The sequence below is a fragment of the Colossoma macropomum genome, unplaced genomic scaffold, assembly GCF_904425465.1.
Source record: "Colossoma macropomum unplaced genomic scaffold, Colossoma_macropomum, whole genome shotgun sequence".
Classification (NCBI taxonomy): Eukaryota; Metazoa; Chordata; class Actinopteri; order Characiformes; family Serrasalmidae; genus Colossoma; species Colossoma macropomum.
The window spans coordinates 27,875,593-27,899,472 of record NW_023494786.1 but is presented as its reverse complement, the minus strand read 5'-3'; the positions used below and the strand labels follow the sequence as shown (position 1 = coordinate 27,899,472).

General features: G+C 40.1%; 3 protein-coding genes across 3 annotated transcripts; all 3 read right to left on the bottom strand.

Moving 5' to 3' along the window:
• LOC118796901 (olfactory receptor-like protein OLF3) lies at positions 1–942 on the bottom strand. The gene has a single exon (XM_036556053.1). The coding sequence runs from the start codon at positions 940–942 to the stop codon at positions 1–3; it is 942 nt and encodes a 313-aa protein (XP_036411946.1).
• Positions 943–9,079: 8,137 nt separating this feature from the next.
• Positions 9,080–10,021, bottom strand: LOC118796892 (olfactory receptor-like protein OLF3). Its single transcript, XM_036556042.1, has one exon. It carries the CDS (start codon positions 10,019–10,021, stop codon positions 9,080–9,082), a length of 942 nt encoding a protein of 313 aa, XP_036411935.1.
• An 11,787-nt stretch (positions 10,022–21,808) lies between these two features.
• On the bottom strand, positions 21,809–22,750 carry LOC118796887 (olfactory receptor 49-like). Its single transcript, XM_036556029.1, has one exon. It carries the CDS (start codon positions 22,748–22,750, stop codon positions 21,809–21,811), a length of 942 nt encoding a protein of 313 aa, XP_036411922.1.
• Between the last annotated feature and the right edge of the window lie 1,130 nt (positions 22,751–23,880).

Here is a 23,880-nt window from a genome sequence, read left to right as displayed (position 1 = left end):
TTATTCAGCTGGTTTAACTTTTGAAACCATTTTCAATATTTTACTTCGGATCTCTTTGGTTCTAAAACAGTATACGAAAGGATTTACTAAAGACGGGCCAAGAATTGCCCCAAGTCTCAGCCCATGTCGTTCCTCCAGTGTTAAAACTACACCTACTCTTGTGAGAACTGTTATAATAAATGAAGGGCCATAATAGCAGATTACAACTATCAAGTGACTGAAGCAAGTATGAAACACTTTTTGCTTGCCACCATTTGAGGCCATTTTGACAACAACACTAACTATCCTAATATAAGATCCACAGATGAATCCGAATGTTCCAAATAGTACGACAGATGTTAAGATTGACATCAAATCAAAATATGGATTTGGATCAACACAAGTTGCCCTGACAACAGATCCATAGTCACAAAACATAAACTTCAGGCTTGAGTAACAAAATGGCAGAGAAAGAACAGTTACAGGCACTACAGCCATAGTGGCAGAACCCAGAATCCAAAGCAAGAAAGTGAGCAGAACAGAGCGGAAATTTGTCAGAATGGAATGATACCGCAGTGGGTTGACTATGGCAATTAAACGGTCAAACGCCATGACAGTAATAGTAAACAGCTCCATCATAAAACCTAAACCAAAAGTAAACATCTGAAGAACACAAGGTGCATAAGATATGGTTTTATATCCAACTACAAGAACACTGATCATAGTTGGACATGAACTCGTACAGTACAGCATGTCTACAACTGCCAAATTGCAGATGAAAAGGTACATAGGCTGATGAAGACGTTTATCCAACATAATGAAGCATATGTTTGCAAAGTTAGCAAGCATAACAAGCATGTACACTACAAATATAGCAATACCAACAGCCATTGGCTTTTCAAAAGTGTCAAAACCTGTAATAACAAATTCTGTGATAGTTTTTCTAGAAACATTTTGAGCCATAATCTACTGTGTTCTGTAGTAATTATTACAACAAAAGTTTGAAACAACCAACAAACAAAACACAAAACAAAGTATCTAGAATAAAGAACCTTCTATCAAATATTTAAATGAAGTTTTTCCCTGTTGTTTCTGCTTTCTTTTCAGAGCATTGCTGTAATACAGTTCCTTTGCTTTGTCTAGTATGTTCCTTTTTATTTGCCACGTGTCAAAAAGGATCTGGGGAAAAAAGGCTATTGCAAGCTGTTTATATAGTTAAGTACATGCTCCTGGAATGTCCCATGTGCCATTGCATTCTTACTTACGCACTGTAGGAGAGGTGAGCTTAAATGATTTTATATATATATATATATATATATATATATATATATATATATATATATAAAACAATTAAGGGACTTTGAATAGGTGATTTGTAGGGGTACATGCATACAGTAACATATAGTAAAAACACAACATAACTCCTCTGTTTTACTAACTACATATTATACATATATACATATATAAAAATCTATATATATATTTATTATACCTCTCAAAATTGTCTCTTGCATACAGTATTCATTTTCTCAAATACATGCAATTACATAACAACACATCTGTTTTGAGATAGTTCTAGAGTTTGCATTTTACTTATGTTAACTATGCATTGCCCACAATCTGAAGGAAATAGATTGAAATAAAAGATTGGTTAACATAACAATGGGCCTCTTTCACCAATATCCTCCTAAGTTTTTTTTTTCTTAAAGAAAGGTGCTAATAAAAAGTCTACATCAGATTCATGATGTGTTCATGACCGCAGATTTGTTTGCACCTTTGTTTTCTTGAGTGTGTGTAGATTCAGCTCTTACCTTAAAATAATTCCCAAATAAGAAAAAACATTAGTGACCAGAATCTTTGTGAAAACAGGGTGGATTTTAGAAAGAAATGTTTTCTTTAAGAACTGTTGGTGAATGACGGCCAATGTTCTGATATAGCTTACTGTGCATATATTAGGCCTAGGCTATTAAAATGTCAATAACCCCACATCAATTTACTGAACTTTCCGGGATATTTTCTGCATAGTATATGTATGTTTATGTGCATTTATATGCTGCTGAAACACTGCAATTTCCCTTTGGGATCAATAAAGTTCTATCTATCTATTGTCCAGACACTCTGATGCAGAGTGACATCCAATTTATACAAGCTACAGATGTAGTCAAATGTAGCATTGAGAGCCTTGCCAAGGGCTTTTGTTAGTATATCAAACTTCAGTCTAAGGTGTGAAAGGCAGGGGTATCGCCCACCATACTACACTAACAAACAGTTGTCAGAGGTGGGATTTGAACCCAAAGCCTCCACATGCAGGCCAGAAACCTCTTCACATTTTAAAATACCCAGAGTACTTGAGTAAAGTGCATGTTATTTATTATTATTATTATTATTGTTATTATTATTATTATTATTATTAATCCACTTCTATCCATGTGTCATTTCACTATCTAAAGGGAATGTATAGTATGAAGGAAAAACTGTAGGATAAGCTGAAGAGGAACAACGTAAAGTAGGTATGTAGTGGAATGAAGACCATAGAGTTGAACCCTCTCATAGAGAAGTGTGTAATAAAACTCTGGGCCTATCAGGGGGCCCTGGCCATGTAAGGGGTTAAGCTGACCAGCATGCAAGATAGCTAATTAGCCAAATTAAGCACTTTAGATGGTTCCAGTTGTATCAAGCAGGTGGAAAATTAACGGGAATTAGAACCGTTAGTTCCACTGGTTGCTGTTTGGGTTGGTTCTTGTTCCTCATTGTGCAATGGAAAAACACTCCTAGTTTAACCAATGAGGGACGTTCCAAAATTTTTCATTGGTTTGCAGGCCTAAACTTAACACTTTGATATAGCCTAAGAAGGCAGCCAATAAAAAGTAATCCAGTTAAAAATGTTATCACACATCTAGCCTTGACTGTGAAATAAACTCACATGTCTTATGATTACTTTTGTATCTGAGTAATGCATGCATGGGAGTGCACGCTGACTTTTACTGAACTGAGTGCATGAGCTAAATTACCCTATTCACTCTGAATACTTCAGTTACAAAGAGTTTACATAAGTTTTACATAAGTTTTTCTATCAAACTGTGTGTTCACTGGCTCGTCCAACATGTCCTGTGGATAAACACAAAACTGTTGTGCCACAACACTGGCTTCTCAAGACTGTTACCCCAACCCAGCAGAGAACTCATTAAAACACTACAACTTATTTACTTTTTTTTATTCACTGTATGTTTTACATATAGTGTTAGCGTTGGATTTTGCCGGGGCTATGCCCTGTCTCCACTCCTGTTTGTGATATTCATGGACAGGGTGTCAGGGCGTAGCCGAGGTCAGGAGGGCATTATGTGTGGAGGCCGGAGAGTGGCGTCTCTGCTATTTGCAGACAATGTTGTTCTTTTAGCTGGATCACATGGATGCCTCCAGCACTCACTGGTTTGCAGCTGAGTGTGAAGCGGTTGGTATGCAGATCAGCACCTCCAAGTCTGAGTCCATGGTCCTAGCCTGGAAAAGGATGGCATGCCCACTCCGGGTAAGGGGTCTTGTTCACGAGTGATGGGACGAGGGATCGTGAGATCGGCCGCAGGGACAGCAGCAGCAGTAATGTGGTCGCTGTACCGGACTGTAGTGGTGAAGAAGGAGCTGAGCCATAAGCCGAAGCTCTCTGTTTACCGGTCAGTCTACATCCCTGACCCTCACCTATGGTCATGAGCTGTGGGTAATCACCGAAAGAACAAGATCGCGAATAAATGAGCTTTCTTCGCAGGGTGGCGGGCTACATTCTACTTGATAGGGTGAGGAGCTTGGTCATCTCTCCCAACTGCTACCGTGACCCTATCTGGACTAAGCGGTTAACGGTGATGATGATGTGATGATGATGCTGATGATGATGATACATGTTTTACTTTTTAATCTTACCTTAAAAATAATTTTTGTTTGCTTGTTTTTTGTCTTTTCATTAAGTATTTTCATGAAGTAAAATATAAAGATTGGTTGATCTAGTGATAAATTTACCCTTGATCAAATTGTCAAAATGCATATACAAAAAAGCAAACCACAACTCACATCAACAATTAGGCATCATCATAATGTAATACATCTTAGTTTTTTAGCTTATGCTAAAAATAGTGTGCGACTCATCTATGTAAAATGGCAACTGGATTCATATATTAATTCAAGAATTTTCACACTTTTTTCCTAAGGACCTACATGCCAGCTTAGTTTTTCTTGAATCCTACAACAGTAAATCTGAACCAGCTTCCCAGGGTCTTCAGGAATATCTGAAACAGAGTTTAAAATCTACATCATTCAATTTCACAGAAAACCCACATGTAGTCTATAATGATCTATTTCAACTTTTAGCATACGTGATGTCAGTAACCTGCAGCTTATTCACAATCGGAATGAAGACGTGCACGTGGCACTTCCACATTCGGAATGAAGACGCTCTCGCAGCACTTTTACATTCGGAATGAAAAGGTATTTGGGGCTCTTTCACATTCGGAATTAAGACGTGCTTGCGGCATGTTCACTTTTGGAATGGACACCCAGATAGCAGGCACACATCAGTCTGCTGGCATGATAAGTTAGGCACCCTGCTAACGATTTGCCACTGGTGGTCCCCCCTGAGACCACCTAGATTATTTTCCTGCATACAAGCTCTACCTAGTTTTTAATCTCCCCAAATACATTTTTAATGCACACATTTGCATTATATCTTTGCTGTAGCAAAGTATCTTTGCTAGTTACAAATAGATTAGAGAGAAAGCCGGTCCTGAACTCAGATACTGCTAGAAACAAAAGACCATGTTGATACCTAGAGAAAAAGGAACAGAGTTAAACACAGAGCAGTGCAATACAATACATTTCAATAAGTGCAATACAGTATATTACAATTAGTTACTTAACTCAGTGCTCATTTAAGTGCTGTATAAAGAGATTGTCTTCATTCTGCATTTGAAAACCATGAGAGGCTCTGCTGTTCGGACAGCCAGTGGAAGTTTGTTCCACCACCTGGGTGCCAGTACAGAGAAAAGTCTTGATGCTTGTCTTCCATGCATCTTTAAGGATGGCGGGTCAAGGCTCGTGGTACAGTTCGAGTTTTGACCATTTCCATCAGGTAGGGAAGGGATGGTCTGTTTTTGCCTTTGTAGGCAAGCATCAAGGTTTTAAATCTGATTTGTGCAGCTACAGGAAGCCAGTGAAGGGAGCGCAGCAGTGCAGTGATGTGACTGAACTTAGGAAGATTGAAGATAAGTCATACTGCTGCATTCTGGATGAGTCGCAGAGGCTAGATGGCCTGCATAGGAAGACCAGCCAAGAGTGAGTTGCAGTAGTCAAGCCTTGAGATGCCAATGAAAATGTCGAATTCTCTAGATATTGTACAGGAGAAACCTGCATGACCAAGTTAAGTTCACAATATGAGCAGAGAATGATAACTGGCCATCCAGAATCACACCAAGACTTCTTGCCTCTTCAGATGGAACAATCAGAGAGTTCTCGATTGAGATGGCAACAATGTGATAAAGACCTGTAGTTGAAGGGATGAACAACAGCTCAGTCTTGCTAGGATTGGGCTTCAGATGGTGAGCTTCCATCCATGAAGAGATGCAACTGGAAACCTGTGTGTCAGAAGGTGGGAAAGAAAGCATTAGTTGAGTCATCAGCATAGCAGTGATAAGAGAAGCCATGAGAAGATATTACATCGCCAAGTGAACAAGCGTAAAATGAACAGAGAGGAGGACCCAGCACCAAGCCTTGTGGGACACCAGTGGAGAGCCTGCATGGAAAGGATGTTGACCCTCTCCATGTTACCTGATAAGAGTGACCCTCCAGATAGGACTTGAACCACTTGCACTCAGAGCCAGTGATTCCAAGGTTGGTGAGGTCATCCCAAAGGATTGTATGGTTGACCGTGTCAAAAGCTGAGAGGTCAAAAAGCATCAGAACAGATGACAGGCTGATCTTGCTGACTGGAGCTTCACAGTCACTGCTATAAGGCCAGTTTCTGTTGAGTGCGCTGGTTTGAAGCCAGACTGGTTGGGGTCCTGGAGCTGGATCTGTGTGAAAAAGAGAAACAGTTGACTATAGACTGCACGTTTAAGAATTTTAGAAAGGAAAGAAAGGAGTCTGTTGGAGGAGTTGTTGTTGACATCAGAGCTGTCAAGCATGGGCGTCTTCAGGATGGGAAGCACTCTAGCAGTTTTGAAAGTTGATGAAACCTGACCTGATGACAAGGAATTGTTAATGAGAAAAGTGATGAAGGGCAGTAGATCCATGGAGATTGACTGGAGCAAAGCGGATGGGATGGGATCCAGTGGACAAATATTTTTGTATTATGACCAACACAAAAATACTTTCACTTATTCTTGCCACAAATCACTCACACATTTAATTCTGTCCCCCACTATGAGCTTCCAGGCTCCTAAACCTATGTGCTCTCCTAGCATCATGTTAAACCTAACATTCAGGCTTAGCGACCTGGCCGAGTACAGCGCTCAATAGCCGGAATGAGTTTGACCCAGACGATTACGGCCCCCGGAAAGCATGAGAACATTTCCCTTTACAAGTCTTTGCAACAAACAAACATTAATCCGAGTCGGCCCTGACCAACCCACAAAAAGCCAAATTTTAATAGACTTTACTGGGCAAGGACGGGTAATCAACTGACTCCTCCTTACCCCTCCCAAACATTTAATGTATTTGATTTTTACACTATTATTTCCAAACCTTACATTGTTTTTTGATTAGCTTTCTCATTAGTAACATCATCATTTTTTTCTTATGACGAATATTTCCATTATTTCCAAACCAAGAAGTAACATATTTGAAATATAATAATCACCAAGGCCACAGTCAGGCCTAGGCCATTAAACTTTAGTCACTTTATGTATTTATTTAATTCAATAAAGTTATATTTAAGTCTCTTAGTCTTTAATACTTATACAGAAGAAGCAGGTTCTTCTCTGCATGTGTGCTTCTCCTAGATAAGTCATAATTGGCACACACCAATGTGGTTAGCAACATATTCAGCATCACTTGCAGACATACACACAGGAAGAAAGCCACACATGCACACACACAGAGAGAGAGAGAGAGACATACAGTACACTGTTAGACATAAAGGTACTTTGCAGGTACATGTTTCGTTCTTTAAGGTACAAACAATGTAAATGTTCCCTCAAAGATACAACAGTGGATTTAAGGCCCAATTGTGTACCTTGAATAGTGTTTGGCCAGTGGAAAATTACATATTTGTATCTTTTCATACAATACAATTGTCAACAATAAAATAAAAAGCCTGGAGACGAGACAGGGTGTGTGGAGTCAATACAACTTTCATTTCATTTGATTATGGTAATGAAAGGTCCTGAGATGTACCATTGAGGGTACCACCCCAGTGACAAGAGAGGTACTGCCCCAGTGACAGTTTACTACCTGTTTTTCTGACAGTGTATAATGTAATATTAGTTATGATTGAATCATTTATTATTTTCAATGAACCTGAAAAGTCTTTCAAATATGAATTAATCTAAAAATCTTCCAAATATTCTCTAAAACTCTCCCTCATTACCAAGGCCAAAATCGTTTTTTTTGACAATGTAGAAGATGGAGGTGTGGTTTAGTATAGGATGCAGCAGGGAGGGAGGAGTAAGGTTGACCTTTGCTTGCCCACTGCTTATTCATGTTTTCACAAAGTGATGGAGAGACACTGGAAGCTGCATGTTTTCCAGCAGTTTTGTACTATTTCATCATGGTTACACAAACCCCCACAGTTATTTACTAACCCCTTGATTCCAGGTATCATATGGTTTGTGTCATTTGTGTTCATGCAAAATGATATAAAATTGGACAACCTTATAATGAACAACTCCATTTATAATGTTTCGATAAGTGAAAATGTATAGAGAGATGAAAATTGTACAATCAAAGCAAACATTCAGTATAGCAAATGAAAAGTTTAGTATGAAGGAGTATGGAAGACACCATTATTACTTCAATTAAAAATTATAGTTTCTAAAAATGATCAGTATCACTATAAAATCAGCAGGTTTATAAAAACTGAGAGTGATTCCTGTTTGAGTACAGAGAGTGTTTACATGCTGAGTATGCTCTGTTAGTTTAATAGAAGTTGTTATTCTCAATCTCTGCTGGTGTTGTGTTTTGGTCTGGACCTGGGGATTTTACAAAGTCACAAGATGGGGACGCCAGGGAGAATGCTACTTCTAATTTTGGCTGGTCACAGTAGAGGCTGCATGATAAACAGTGGTGTTTTGATGATTTGCCAAACAATAACACGCTCAGGCCAATAAGATGCAAAACACACACACACACACACACACGCACACACACACACACACACACACACACAAAACCCTGTCCTAAAAAGAATTTTTTTCAAGCCTAAAAACTACATCTGCTCTAGAGAGACCAGTGTGAGAACAAAATGATCAAACTGGGCAAACTGGAAACCTACTGACTGAACCTATTCCAGTGGTGTTCGTATCAAATCGAACACCATTTACATTTAAAATAACATCTGACAAGTATTTGAGCATCTCTGATTAAGTTATGTGACTTAAAAAGCACATAAATAGGCACAGTTGTCAACCTAATGAAACATATTCTGCATAGAAGAAAACATTCTTAACTTTATTAACTTTATATAACATTATTAACATTATTAATAATTGTTAAATGTAAGAAAATGTTTCTCAACTTAGTCTGATGTTTTATGGATGTAATGGATGGGTTTTTTTCAGTATCAGTATTAATGTCCTTGACAAATTGTATAAATTGTTGGCGAACTAACATTACAGAACATATTGCATGATAGAGTATGCTTCCTTACTTCAGCAGTTTGCTATTTATTTGTTTTAACAACCATTCTAAAAACATCCAAGCCTATAGATTGCAAATAAATAAATAAATAAATAAATAAATAAAATACAGAATAATACATACATACATAAAAAGTTAATGCCTTATATAGCACTGCCAACCCACTTAAAGACAAGCAGTTTTCTGCATTTAACTGCTTGTTTTATATCACAACAAAAGAAGAAAAAAACACTTCAACAACATTTATATGCATGAGATTTAGTTTTTATTCATCTCGTTTAACTTTTGAAACCATTTTCAATATTTTACTTCGGATCTCTTTGGTTCTAAAACAGTATATGAAAGGATTTACTAAAGACGGGCCAAGAATTGCCCCAAGTCTCAGCCCATGCCGTTCCTCCAGTGTTAAAACTACACCTACTCTTGTGAGAACCATTATAACAAATGAAGGGCCATAATAGCAGATTACAACTATCAAGTGACTGAAGCAAGTATGAAACACTTTTTCCTTGCTACCATTTGAGGTCATTTTGACAACAACACTAACTATCCTAATATAAGATCCACAGATGAATCCGAATGTTCCAAATAGTATGACAGATGTTAAGATTGACATCAAATCAAAATATGGATTTGGATCAACACAAGTTGCTCTGACAACAGATCCATAGTCACAAAACATAAACTTCAGGCTTGAGTAACAAAATGGCAGAGGAAGAACAGTTACAGGCACTACAGCCATAGCAGCAGAACCCAGAATCCAAAGCAAGAAAGTGAGCAGAACAGAGCGGAAATTTGTCAGAATGGAATGATACCGCAGTGGGTTGACTATGGCAATTAAACGGTCAAACGCCATGACAGAAATAGTAAACAGCTCCAACACAAAACCTAAACCAAAAGCAAACATCTGAAGAACACAAGGTGCATAAGATATGGTTTTATATCCAACCACAAGAACACTGATCATAGTTGGACATGAACTCGTACAGTACAGCATGTCTACAACTGCCAAATTGCAGATGAAAAGGTACATAGGCTGATGAAGACGTTTATCCAACATAATGAAGCATATGTTTGCAAAGTTAGCAAGCATAACAAGCATGTACACTACAAATATAGTAATACCAACAGCCATTGGCTTTTCAAAAGTGTCAAAACCTGTAATAACAAATTCTGTGATAGTTTTTCTAGAAACATTTTGAGCCATCGTCCACTATGTTCTGTAGTAATTTAAGGTTTTGGTTTTTTTTTAAAAAAACCCCACACATAACAAAAAAAGGCATCTAGAATAAAGAAATTTCATTCAAATGTATGGAAAAATCTTTATGCTATTTTTCTTTCTCTGCTATCTCTGCTGTCTTTTCAGAGCATTGCTGTAATGTAAAGAAAAGGCTACTGCAAGCTGTTTATATAGGTAAGTTCACTCTCCTGGGTTACCATGTGTCACTGCACTATTTCTAAAGTACTGTAGGAGAGGTGAGCTAAAAGGTATATGTGGAAATAACAACTAAGAGAATTTGAATAAGTGATTTGTAGGCCTCTACACACAGTAAAACAAATGTCCACATATATCTATGTTTTGGGTTAATGTTACATAACCCATAATAAAATAATTAATCAAAATCAAATGACATATAGTAAAATCAAAACAAAACTCTTCTAATTTGCTAACTGCATGATTCACATTCCTAACACTGATGTATGCTGGGAAGTAGTGACAGCAGGAACGGAGGGAAACGGGACATATAGCTGTACCTTGACTAGATTGTTAGCTTGTGGTCAGTTTGTTAACTTGTGACATGAGCATGTGGCTAGAACATTAGTTTAGAAAATGGAAACTTTAACGTACTAATATTAAATACATTTTTAGCCACTCATTATTACTGTATAGAAAAATGTATTAAATGAAACACCACTGTATTGTTTTGAATTAAATTATGAATTTATCTACTGCATGCAAAATACTCTTATTAGGCAATAAGTCCCATCACCATTCTAGGAAGAATGTTATTATTAAAATGATTGCTTTTAGTATATTTTAAAGAGATATGCAAGCAACATTTGTAGGTGATTCATACAACATTTAAAGTGTCTTACAATGTCATATAATGAAGTAACATGCTAACTCTACGCTAACTCTATGAATATTAATTGTACAAGCTATAGTAATCATTAAAAACAAATTGTTACCATGCCTCCACTCTGGTGAGACTGCTCACGGACTGTCTTATTTGGAATTAGCCCAGTCTGGCTCCTGCATTATTATTGCTACACCCACACTTTTCCACACACAGCTGTGGCTTGATTTCTGGGACTAATTATGACTTGTATTTATACCTCAGTGTTTTTGCAAAGTCTTGTAGTTTTCTGTGCATTTCTGAGCTACAGTCCTGCTGTATGTTTTGCTGTTTTTGTGGATTTGTCTGTTCTGTATAGTGCTTTGGCTCCAGTCCCTGTCTTGCTGAGCAGGGTGATTGTGACACAATGGGCATGGAGTCCATTACCATAGATAGGGGTGCAAATTCTTCTCTGCAGTGTAGAGGCCCAACCTATTACTGAGGAAGTTGAGGTGACCCAGCCAGCAGTCAAGAACATCATGTAGCCCAGTCAGCAACTAAGGAAATCAAGGTGGCCCAGCCAGTGGCTGAGGATGATGGTGCTGCCATGCCTGAGCCAGCGGAAGTCAGCCCAGAACCTTCTAAGCCAGAGGAGGTGGCCAGAGCTCCTCTGCTGATCCTCTGCTTGCTCCTCCCAGTTTCCTGCTCCATTGCTGCTCCACCATTTACTGAGCACCCTGGCCTCTAACTGTATCAAATCAAATCAAATCAAATTTATTTGTATAGTGCTTTTTACAACTGATGTTGTCACAAAGCAGCTTCACAGAAATCCGTTTAGAACAAAGTTTCAACATGAACTGTAAAGCCTCCAGGTGAGCAAGCCAGGGGCGACAGTGGCAAGGAAAAACTCCCTCAGAGCTGAGGAAGAAACCTTGGGAGGAACCAAGGCTCACATGGGGGGACCCATCCTCCTCTGGTCAAACTACGTACAAAATTATTATTCTACTAATATTAATAGTAGTAGTAGTAATAGTTAGGAGGTAGTAATAGTTAGGAGACTTCAGTGTAGAGTGGGCAGCCAGTCCAAGGCAGGTGGCGGTGACTGGGTTGTGGGTAACTGGTCTGAAGTGGGTAGCCGGAGAGCTCTACAAACAATCATCCAGCAGTGTCCGGCCGGACAGGTGGGCAGTCGTTTTCTCGGAAGAAAGGTAGGGAAATGGAGTTAGTTTAGTTCTGTATGGGTGTATGTATAGTAGTATGTAAAACATTTCCAGAGTGTGGCTAATGACTCCGGCAGATCTGACTATAACAGCTTAACTAAAAGGAGCGAACCAAAAGGGCACACAGACACGGGAGCACCCTGAGACAATCTGGCATCCCTCCGCTCCAGCGTCCACAAACCTGAGTGTTCGTGTGTGAGCGGCGGGACGACAGCACCAGTCTCAGTTTACTATAATTCCCTGCGTCCATGGACCCCTGGATCTGCTGCCTTTATCTAAGGGGAAACATTAGCTACCAAAAGCTAAACTAAACAAGTGAGTTTTCAGCCTAGATTTGAATATTGCGACTGAGTCTGAGTCCCGAACATTTTCTGGAAGATCATTCCAGAGTTTGGGGGCTTTATAAGAAAAGGCTCTTCCCCCAGATGAAACCTTCTGAATTCTGGGAACTATTAAAAAGCCAGCACTCTGTGATCTGAGTAATCGTGGTGGCTCGTAATGGGAAATTAGGTCTTGCAGGTACTCAGGAGCGAGCCCACGTAGGGCTTTATACGTCAATAAAAGAATTTTGTAATCAATACGGAATTTAACAGGCAGCCAATGGAGTGATGATAGAACTGGACTGATATGATCAAATGTTCTAGTTTTAGTGAGAACCCTGGCTGCAGCATTTTGAACTAGTTGAAGTTTACTTAAATTCCTGCTGGTGCATCCTGACAGTAATGCGTTACAGTAATCTAGCCTTGAGGTAATAAAGGCATGTACTAATGTTTCTGCATCGTGCAGCGATAAGGCATTTCTTATTCTGGCGATATTGCGAAGATGTACAAAAGCTGTCCTAGTGATGCTGCCTATGTGTTGATCGAATGATAAATCTGGATCGAGTATTACACCAAGATTTTTTGCTGCTGAACCTGGTATAACTGGAAAGTCAGCGAGATTTAAAGTTAAATCTGATAATTTATTTCTTGCCACTTTTGGACCCAGAAGGAGAACCTCTGTTTTGTTACTGTTTAGAAGGAGGAAGTTACGCAACATCCAACCTTTCACATCTTTTACACAGTCCTCTATTTTCTTTAACCTGTATTTGTCATCCGGCTTGGCTGATATGTACAATTGCGTATCGTCTGCGTAACTTATAACTGTGCCTAACGGTTACATGTATAATGTAAATAATAACGGTCCTAAAATAGAGCCTTGCGGAATTCCAGATCTTACTTGTGAATAATTGAATTGAGAATTGAGTCATTTACCTTTACGAACTGATAACGTTCTGTTAAGTAGGATTTGAACCACGATAGGGCGGTCCCTGTGATTCCAACCATGTTTTCTAACCTTTCTAGGAGAATATTGTGGTCTATCGTATCGAAAGCTGCGCTGAGGTCAAGTAGCACCAACAGGGATATGTAGCCTTGATCAGAGGCAAGAAGAAGATCATTTGTTATCTTAACTAGAGCTGTCTCAGTGCTGTGATGTGGCCTGAATCCAGATTGGAATTTTTCATATATGTGGTTCTTATGTAGATATGAACTAAGTTGTTGGGCTACAGCTTTTTCTAAGATCTTAGATATAAATGGCAGGTTAGAATAGGCCTGTAATTAGACAATATGCTAGCATCAAGGTTTGGTTTCTTGATCAGAGGCTTAATAACTGCTAGTTTAAAAGCTCTGGGTACATGGCCCAGGCTAAGGGACGAGTTTACTATAGTTAAAAGAGGATTAATGATAACTGGTAGTACTTCTTTGAGTAATTTTGAGGGGATTGCATCAAGTGTGCAGGTTGTACAATTTGCAGAGGAGATAATCTTCTCTAGTTCTAACTGTGGGAGTGGGTAGAAATTTTCAAGCCTTTCTTCTGCAACTATGTTATGTTTTATATCAGCCATGTCAGATGACAGCCAAGTTGGATTTAATACTGTGGGTTGAATTTGTTGTCTAATATTTTCGATTTTATTATTAAAAAAGTCCATAAAAACTTCACTGGTGAGGGTCGCCGGAATTTGTGGTTCAGTACCTGCCTGATTTTTTGTAATTCTAGAGATCACACTAAACAGTACTCTAGGATTATTTTTATTGTTCTCGATCAGCGAGGCCAGATATGCTGAGCGAGCCTTATTGAGAGCATTTCTATACTCTATAAGGCTTTTCTTCCAGGCCAAGTGGAACACTTCCAGCTTGGTTGATCGCCATTTCCGCTCTAGTTTCCGTACTGTTTGTTTTAAGGTACGGGTTTTATCATCGTACCATGGGGCGAGCTTTTTCTGTCTTATCCTTTTGAATTTAAGTGGCGCCACATTTTCTAAAGTAGATCGGAAGGTATTTTCTAAATAGTCGGTTAATACATCTAGCTCCATTGGGTCTGATGGAGTGGAGACTAGGGTTGTTAGTACTGGGAGGTTTTCTATGAATTTTAGGGCGGTAAATGGTTTTATTGCACGCTTTGCAGAATAGCGAGGGGACGTACATGTATTATAGCTAAGACGTAGCTCATAAGAGATTAGGTAATGGTCGGAGATTACTGAGGTTTGGGGTAGGATATTAAGCCTGTCTATGTTAAGTCCGAGTGTCAGAACTAAGTCTAAAGTGTGACTACAGTAGTGTGTAGGCCTTGTTACATTTTGGGTGATACCAACAGAGTCTAGGATTGAAGTAAACGCCTTTTTTAGTGGGTCATCTGCCTTCTCAAAATGGACATTAAAATCTCCTACAATCATTACCTTATCATTGCACACAGCTAGGTTTGCAGCGAAATCACTAAATTCTTTTAGAAATTCTGAGTAGGGTCCTGGTGGTCTGTAAATGTTAAATAATGAAAATGCGTTCTTTTTTGTGGCCGGATTTGTAATGTTGATGGAGAGAACCTCAAAAGAAGTGAAGGTGTCACATTGTTTCTGACTGATATTTAGGGTATTCTGGTAGATTACACATAATCCACCTCCTTTGCCTGATAATCTTGGGCTGTGTACATAATTATAGCCTATAGGGGTGGCTTCATTTAGTGCTGAATAATCATCCTGTCTAACCCATGTTTCAGTAAGACAGAAAACGTCAAATTTATGATCACTTATAAATTCATTTATGATTACTGCTTTTGAGTTTAGTGATCTTATATTGAGTAACCCAAATTTTAGAGTTAGCTGCTATCATCTGAATATGATTTAATATTGATCAGGTTGTCGAAACGGGCTGATTGAGTTATTCTACGTTTAGATTTAGATTTAATTCGGGGCAGAGACACAGTCTCAATACAGTGGAACCTAGGTGACGCAACTGGTCTGACGCAACCAGTGCTAATAATCGTCTTATTCTCAGTGCTAACACTAGCATTATGAGCTGTAGCGTTTCTATCTTTGCCGCTACTTACGTGGCCTTCGCTGTGTAGTCAGCGGATGGCCCTCTCGATGTTCCGTGAGAGAACAACAGATCCTACCTGACTAGGGTGGAGGCCGTCCCTCCGGAAGAGCGCCGGCTGTTCCCAAAACGAGGCCCAGTTGTCCACGTAGGTCAAGCCGTTGAGGGCGCACCATCCGTGGAGCCAGGACTGCAGCGCGAAGAGCCTGCTGAACCGCTCGGATCCCCTCCTGTAGGTGGGTAGCGGTCCGGAGATGACGATCCTGGCGTCCGTCTTCTTCCTGGCGGTGTCCAGCAGCGTCTGGTAGTGCTCCTTCAGGACCTCGCTACGACGGTCGAGGATGTCGTTGGTCCCGACATGGATCACCACGGTCCCGAAGGCATTTCGTCTGAGAGCCGAGGGGAGGCGCTTGGCTATGTCTAAGACACGAGCACCTGGAAAACAGGAGACAGTGGCATGGGTGTTTCTAACCTTTACTTTAACGTGGCGGACAGTAGAACTACCAATAACATAAACGGAGTCCTGTGAAGAGCGCCGGGGCACTGGGGCGGGCGGCGAGGCCCGGGGCGCTGGGGCGGGTGACGAGGTCCGGGGTGCTGGGGCGGGCGGCGGCGAGGAGGCCCGGGACGTAGGTGAGGGCATATGCGGTGTACTGAGGGCGGCGAAACGGTTTCCGGAGGCGAAGATCGGCTGGGGCGGCGGTGTGGGTCTGCAGGGCCCTCTGCGGCGCTGGCGTTCCCAGGGACCATGCGGGGCTGGCGTGAGAACGGCGTCTCCCGGCGCGCGGAAAGACGACGCTGGCGCCACCACCGAGGGGGAAACTTCCCGGGCGGCTTCGAGCATCGACTTCTGCCGAAGGAGCTCGTCCTGCTTCTTCAGCAGGGCGGTGATCTGCCGATCACCTGTAACTGTAACTGTGGCAATCACCTTACGCCAATACCCTGGGTTGTACTGAACCCCTTTTACATATTCCCTAATCTTAGCACACTTGATAAAGGCATTTTACATGACAATAATACTTAATTCCTGTAGATACTAAAATACAGCATAAATGGCTTTTGGATTGTTGTGTTTCTCCCCCTGATCCTCCTTGCCCCTCGTCTCAGCTGAGATTCATGGTTACCATTTGTGTTACTTCTGCCAGTGCTACCTCAACTGGATATTCTCCCACCACAGCCATTCACGCCTAGCCAGCCAATGTCGAGTCCCAGTGCAGCAGGTGATCCTACCCCAACTTTCTGGCCTTGCATGCCCTTTCATCATAATGACATTGCCTTGTCAGTGGAGCTCTTTGCTGATGGCCTTCCACCCCCTTCCAGTGCCGTGAGCTCCTGCCCACTCCCACAGAAAATTGGAATCATTTGTTCCACTCCCGCCCACGACCAAAAAGTTTTGGCCCGCACCGCCAACGCAGTTCTGTCAACACAAAGCAAGAATGATTACTTTTAGTATTTTGCTGGGCTTGACTGAAGACTGAAGGCTCTGCCATCTCTGCAAGCTGCAATAATTTGTGTGTTGTTAATGTGATTGGTTGCTTCGCAACTCTTTAGAACTCCTTCATTCATTTTAATTGCTTTACTGTTGTTTATATATGATTTAGTAATTGTTCCACTTTATTAAGGCTATTCATTAATTTACAACATTTCTCCTCAAGCATGCTTCGTCCTGCTCCCACCTGCAGTAGGATGGTTGCCTGCCCCCTCCTGTGAACAACGCTGAAAATTAGTCCTGTGCCAAAAGATATTATAGCAAGTCCTGTGGTTCCAGCAGAAGTCCTGCAGGAGAGCAGACCTCTACCTTCCACCCTGTATCAACAAATTCTCCAAGGTGTAGATGTTAATCTTTCACTGTCCGTCCACTTTTAGTGCCCCCACCTGTATCATTGATGCCGGTGGTGTCTCTCACCCTCAAATGACTCTCATGTTTCCTAGGTACTGATGCTTCCAGAGTTCATCCTTTCTTTCTCTGTCAACTGTGATGTCCACTGTTCTACCTTCCCCTTCAAGCAGCAGAAGCTACATGATTAACTTATGATCATCCTGGTTCTAGTGGTTTGCTCAGGCAGGTGTGGTTCCTATGAATATCACCACATGTCCTGAGCCTGTTCCACAGCCTGGCTCCAACAATGGAACATTCACTAAATAAAGCTTGACTATGTCTGTTTAGATGTGTATGTGCTGCTGACCTCTGCTACCACCCTTATCCTTAATTCGCCTGTTATTTGCTGGATGGCCTCATCTGTAGCTTCTCCTTGGGTCTCACTGTTCACCCCACCTCCTCCTTTTCATGCCCCAAACTCCGCTCAGTACTTTCTGAATCAGATGTATCGTCTTCCTGTTTAGCCAAGATGATCTCAGAGGACTTGCTGATTGATCTTTTTTGTTCACAGCCTTTTTCCACCTACAGCAACAACCCCACTGGAATCGCCACCAGCAAGTAAAAAAAGAGCAAAAAAGTGTATCATCATTGACCTTGCTGATCTCCACGGTTCCACTGTGCCCTCCATCAACAGCTTTCTCCCCAGCCCAGACTTTTCTGTCCACTACGTCACTGTCAGTCACACTTATCAAACTGGAAGGACATGCCACCTTGTTGGCCAAAGCAGATATTGTATCTGCTTTGAAGATTCTCACCCTTCAACCTTTTGTGCTTCACCTGTTTCTTGACTTCTTTATCTTCAACATCCCTTACTCCCCTTCCACTCATGGCATATCTACCCTGTCTACCACAATCCACTGCCTTGGCATCTCTCTCCCCTGAGAAGATAGAGGGCCCTCCACTTTGCTTGAGTTCTTTGGTATAGACTTGGATTCTGTCTCATGTCAGGGTTCTCTTTCTCAGGCCAAGCTTGACCACATCACTCTTGCCTTATCCAATTTTGTTGATTGCCCCGGATGTACCAAGCAGCAACTTCTCTCTCTCCTGTCCCACCTCGACTATGCCATTTGCATCATCTCTCAGAGACACTCCTTTATCTCTTACCTCCTCTACCTTGCCTCCTCCATCCCTTCTTTTCTCCATTCTGTCTCTGGATGATGCTTGCCTCCTGGAACGTTTCCTGGCTCCTTTTTTCTTCGTTGTTGGAATGGCATCTGTTTTTTGTACAAGAACACCATCTCTGATCTCAAGGATCTTTTGCTTTTCACCAATGCAGCTTCTTCTGTTGGTTTTGGTGGCTTCTGTCATGGCCATTGACTTGCCTCCATGGAATTGCCTTTGCCCGTGGAATTTGTAATTTCTTTCATTCAAGTCTGATATCTCTTCTGTCCTCTATTCTAATGTTGTTGCTGCCCTTCTTTGGAGGCATGAATGGATTCTCATCCACTTTAAAAACTCTGCTGCAGTCTATATTGTTAATAAAATACACTCCAAGTCCCTGACACTCATGCGGTTTTTCCATCATCTCTCCTGGAATTCAGTCCAACGCTGCTTTGCTATCAGAGCTACAAATATTCCTTCAAACATCTTAGCTGATTCTCTCTCTAATTTCAAAATGCAGAGTTTGGCTCCTCAAGTGGAACCACATCCAACACCAGTTCCACACTTTTCAGAGCCATCTTCCACTAAACTCACAGCTCTGACATGTCATCTTACAGGCCCAAGAAACAATCTTAAATCCACCCAATCCCAGCCATCACCCTTTGAAATCTGTCTACTTACTAGAGAGGCTGGAAAATGGTTCCATTCCTTCCTTATTTCTCATGTCCTTTTTCCTTCAGATGGCTTCACAACTACAGCCTTCCTTACTTTTGTAAGCTCACAACTGTTTCTACACTCTTCCAAAACTAGAAAGTGCACCTAGCTGCCATAAACCTTCTTCACCAAGCTCATCACAAGATCTCCTCTCACTCCAATAAATCACCCTTAAGCATCACTCCTTACGGAATACAAGAAAACAAACCCCATCTTCCAGCCCAGCACATTATAATAAATCCAGTTCGATCTGTGATCCAAACTTGCAAAAGGAGTAAACACACACAAATCAGAAGCTGACTGGATGACTGCTGAAGTGTGCATGCTGCTGAGGGACTCAAAGTGGACCTAAGAACAGCGAGGGCCAAACTCGTATGGGTTATTAGAGAGGTGAAGCGCACACTTGCTCAGAGAATCCATGAACATTACCAGAATACCGGTGACACGTGGTGCATTTGGCAGGGCATCCAGGCCATGCCCAACTACAGGGCACCACCCTCCTGAGACAGTGATGCCTCCCTCCCAGATGCACTGAACGATGTGAAGCTATGTTCATATATACTAGGTTATCTGCTAATACTTATATGTCATAGTATGTTACATTATTCCTTGCACAATCTCATTCTAAATGCTCTCAATACCATGTATTTGTTAGTACTACACTGTGTGTCCTGCTTCCAGTGGTCATGTTTTGTATTGATTATAGGTCTTTTGTACTGTATTATAAGTCTGTTAGCACTTATAATGTATTGTTACATCCCTACAACATGTGTTTAGTTTTGCCTTGCCTCTGTCTCTCTGTCTCTCTCACCCTCTCTCTCTCTCTCTCCTATTAGAAACCCGCCTACTCAAGAGTATGATTGGCTGGAGTCCCACAAAAACATGTGCATATGATTGGCTGGCTGCGGGTTCATGTAATATTTCTTCAGCAGCTTTTTCTGACTTCCTTGAGGCTTGCCTCCATGGCAAACGTCTTAGTTCAACGAAGAAGTACAGATAGATGTTTGTTTTACGAGTGGTGTATTGTATCTTCTATAATTGAATGAGCTTAGCCCTAATTATGCCTTCTGCCTAGTTTAACTTTACTGTTTACCAGTAAACATAAGAACAATCTCTCTTATAACTGCTGACCAGGGTGTAGGTTTTTCTCCTGTTTTTGCCCAAGTAAGGGAGTTAGGGAAGCCTGTGTGTACCTTTGTTTCTTTATTTTCATGTAGACATGTTAGTTCTCTAATCCCCCAGCCAGACTGGTCATGCTTGCTGTTTTGCCGCATGCCCACTCTGACATCTGTCCTGTCTTGGTTTACAAAAAAAGCAGAAAAGATAAGAAAATAACACAACTTGATCTGTTTAAACAATGAATTGCTCTCTGTTGTGTTCTTTATGTTATGACTATTGCAAAACTCTTAGACAGGTCATAACAGTACTGATTTGCACTCATGTTTTTATGTTGCACCAATGTCCCAGAGGAACATTGTTGTTATTTTTTATTTATCACTGTGTACTTGTATACAGCTAAAGTGACAATAAATCCTCTTGAACTTGAAAACTCCTATAAATCTTCATTTGGGCATATATTAGTGTGATATACTAGACTTGCTTATGTCAGCTCTGTATAATTAGCAGCATTTCGGTGGATCATTAGCAATTTTTTAAAAGACAGATTATGGCTTCAAAATAAGGGCAAAATATTCAGAAATATTTACAAACAAGAGGGCTGTCACTGGTGTCATTTTTTTTTTTAAAAAGCCTCTGTAAACAGAGAAAGAAGAACAGAGAAGTTGTTTATGTAAGCTCATGGATCTCTGATTCACTGTCACTGCCTGCAAACCCAAGCTACACCAATGTTTTACAGCAAACTGTATGCATAATAAGTGAAGAACTGTGTTTCAGGATTTCAATTTCAATATCTAAAGACATTAAAATTGAAATATATATATATATATATAAAGCTGTGCACACAGTCACATATCTAGATAGATAGATAGATAGATAGATAGATTTGCTGACTGTGTGTGCTGGGCTGGTACAAATGTATAGTGTACAACCTTTTTTTTCTTAGAACTACACCACTGCTGAAGATGAGCTATGGTGCTGACACCATAGAGAATGTTGTCTGTCTTTCTTGGCGACTTCTAAATTGTGCCAAATAACAGCAGAGGCTGTTTGATGAACTATAGGCCTGCACATCTTCTCATCACTGTTCCTTGTAGCTTTCCCACATTTAAATTTCTTTAGAACTGTATTTGTGACATTTCTACTGAAGTCATATTACATCATTTATTTATTTTACTTTTCAAATATGTATAAAGCAAAATCAGAGAACATTCATAAATCAGACAATGACTATTAAAAATAACAGTACTTTAAATAAGCTGCATGTGTATGGTGCTTCCACACAAAGTGAGGCTGGTTCAGTACAAGGATCCAACTTGGAGAGCTGGATGCTACATACAGACACAGATTTCTGCTGGATATAGGGGTCACCAAGTTTCCAAAGCGATGGCACTTCCATAACAACAAACAAGTTCATCAGAACAAATCAAATCATAAATGTAAGCTTATGCAGTCTGTTAAAAGTCAAGGCAGTATGAAACCACAATAGAACTTTCTTACCACAAAAATCAGCAGTAATTTTGCCATTAATGCAGGGTTGGTCATGTTTAATTCTCTTTATTCATCAGGTTCAACTTTTGAAATTGTTCTTAATAATTTATTTCTGATCTCTTTAGTTCTAAAGCAGTATACGAAAGGATTTAACAAGGAAGGACCAAGAATTGTCCCAACTCTCAAACCATTATATTGCTCCACTGTTAAGTTTAATCCTATCCTAGTCACAACTATTTGTATGAATATTGGTCCATAATAGCAAACTATGACTATTAAGTGACTAAAGCAAGTACTAAACACTTTCTTCTTACTACCCTTTGAGGTCATTTTTTTGACAACAATAACTATCTTAAAATAAGACACAGAAATGAAGCCGAATGTTCCAAACAGCAGGAAAGAGGTCAAAGTTGTCATTAAATTGAAATATGGATTTGGATCTACACATGTTGTTCCAATAACAGCTGCATAATCACAAAACATGTACCTCAGACTTGAGTAACAATATGGCAGAGGAAGAAGAGTTCCAGGCACTATAGCCATAGCAGCAGAACCCAGAATCCAAAGCAAGAAAGTGAGCAGAACAGAGCGGGAATTTGTCAGAATGGAATGGTACCGCAATGGGTTGACTATGGCAATTAAACGGTCAAACGCCATGACAGAAATGGTAAACAGCTCCATCACAAAACCTAAACCAAAAGCAAAGATCTGAACAAAACAGGGTAGATATGATATAGTTTTGTATCCAACTAGAAGAACACCTATCATGGTTGGACATGAACTTGTACAGTATAGCATGTCCACAATTGCTAAATTGCAGATGAAAAGGTACATTGGCTGATGAAGACGTTGATCCAACATAATGAAGCATATGTTTGCAATGTTACTAAGCATGACAAGGATGTAAACTGTAAGTATAACAATACCAACAGCAACTGGCTTTTCTAAAGTGTCAAATCCTGTGATAACAAATTCAGAGATTATGTTTCTAGAAACATTTTGAGCCATCGTCCACTAAATTCTCCAACTTTTTGGCTTTCTTTTCAAAGTTCCCAGTATATTGACGTAAAGCAGTTCTCCTGTTTGTACATTTGAAGTTGGTTTATTGACTGTTGCCACTAAGGCACAGTGAGCCTGGTATCTATCTGTGTGGCATTTATACAGCTGTTTGCTCATTGTCTTTTCTAATAATTATGTCTTTCCATTTGTTCCCAGTGCACACACTTGACAGCAAGCTTAATTTAGTGCTCTGTTAAGACTCTCCAAGGACCAGCTTAGCTAGTTTGACCTCTTGGGCAAACTGCCATTAGATCATACTAACCTTCTGAACATAGGCCTGTATTATTATTGATCTGTATTCTTCACCGATCACATTAATCATAAGACTAATATTATCAAATTCAGACAATAGTCACATTTGATGTTGGCCTGTATTCTTCAAAGTCACATGAAATCAAAGGCTCAATGTAAAATAAACACACAAAGTTTACAGGCAGTTATGGAATTGAGCAATTTCATCAATGATCAAACCTACTACTTAGTAGTATAACAATCCAGAAAGTGCCAGATTTGTGACTCAAATCAAGTCTGCTTGTAACAAAAGCATGAACAAGTTTTCTCTGCGTCACTCTGAGATAGAAAAGACCGAACTTTAGCAATATTTCTCAAATGATAGAAAGCTACTTTAGTGACTGCATTTATATGCAGAATAAAACAGAGCTCTAAATCTAAGATCACATGCAGGTTTTGTACTTCAGGTTTGGTTTATGAAGCTAAAGAACCAAGTTTCTCATAAAGCATTTTTCTCTGCGTTGTTGTACCAATGATCAGTATTTCATTTTTTCGTGATTTAATTGTAGAAAAGTTTGTGACATCCACAGAGAAATATCTGACACAGGACTGGTTATTCTGTCTACAGAGTCTCGATCATTAGAAGGAATGGAAATGTATAGCAGATTGTCATCAGTATAGCTATGACAATTTGTTATGTTTCACCTAGAGGTAGCATGTACAAAGAGAAAAGCAAAGGCCCTAAAACTGAAACCTTAAGGGACTCCACAAGAAATGCCAAATCTTTTTGTTCGATGATTTTCAACTGAAACAATGAACTGTCTATTACCTAAATACAATTTAAACCA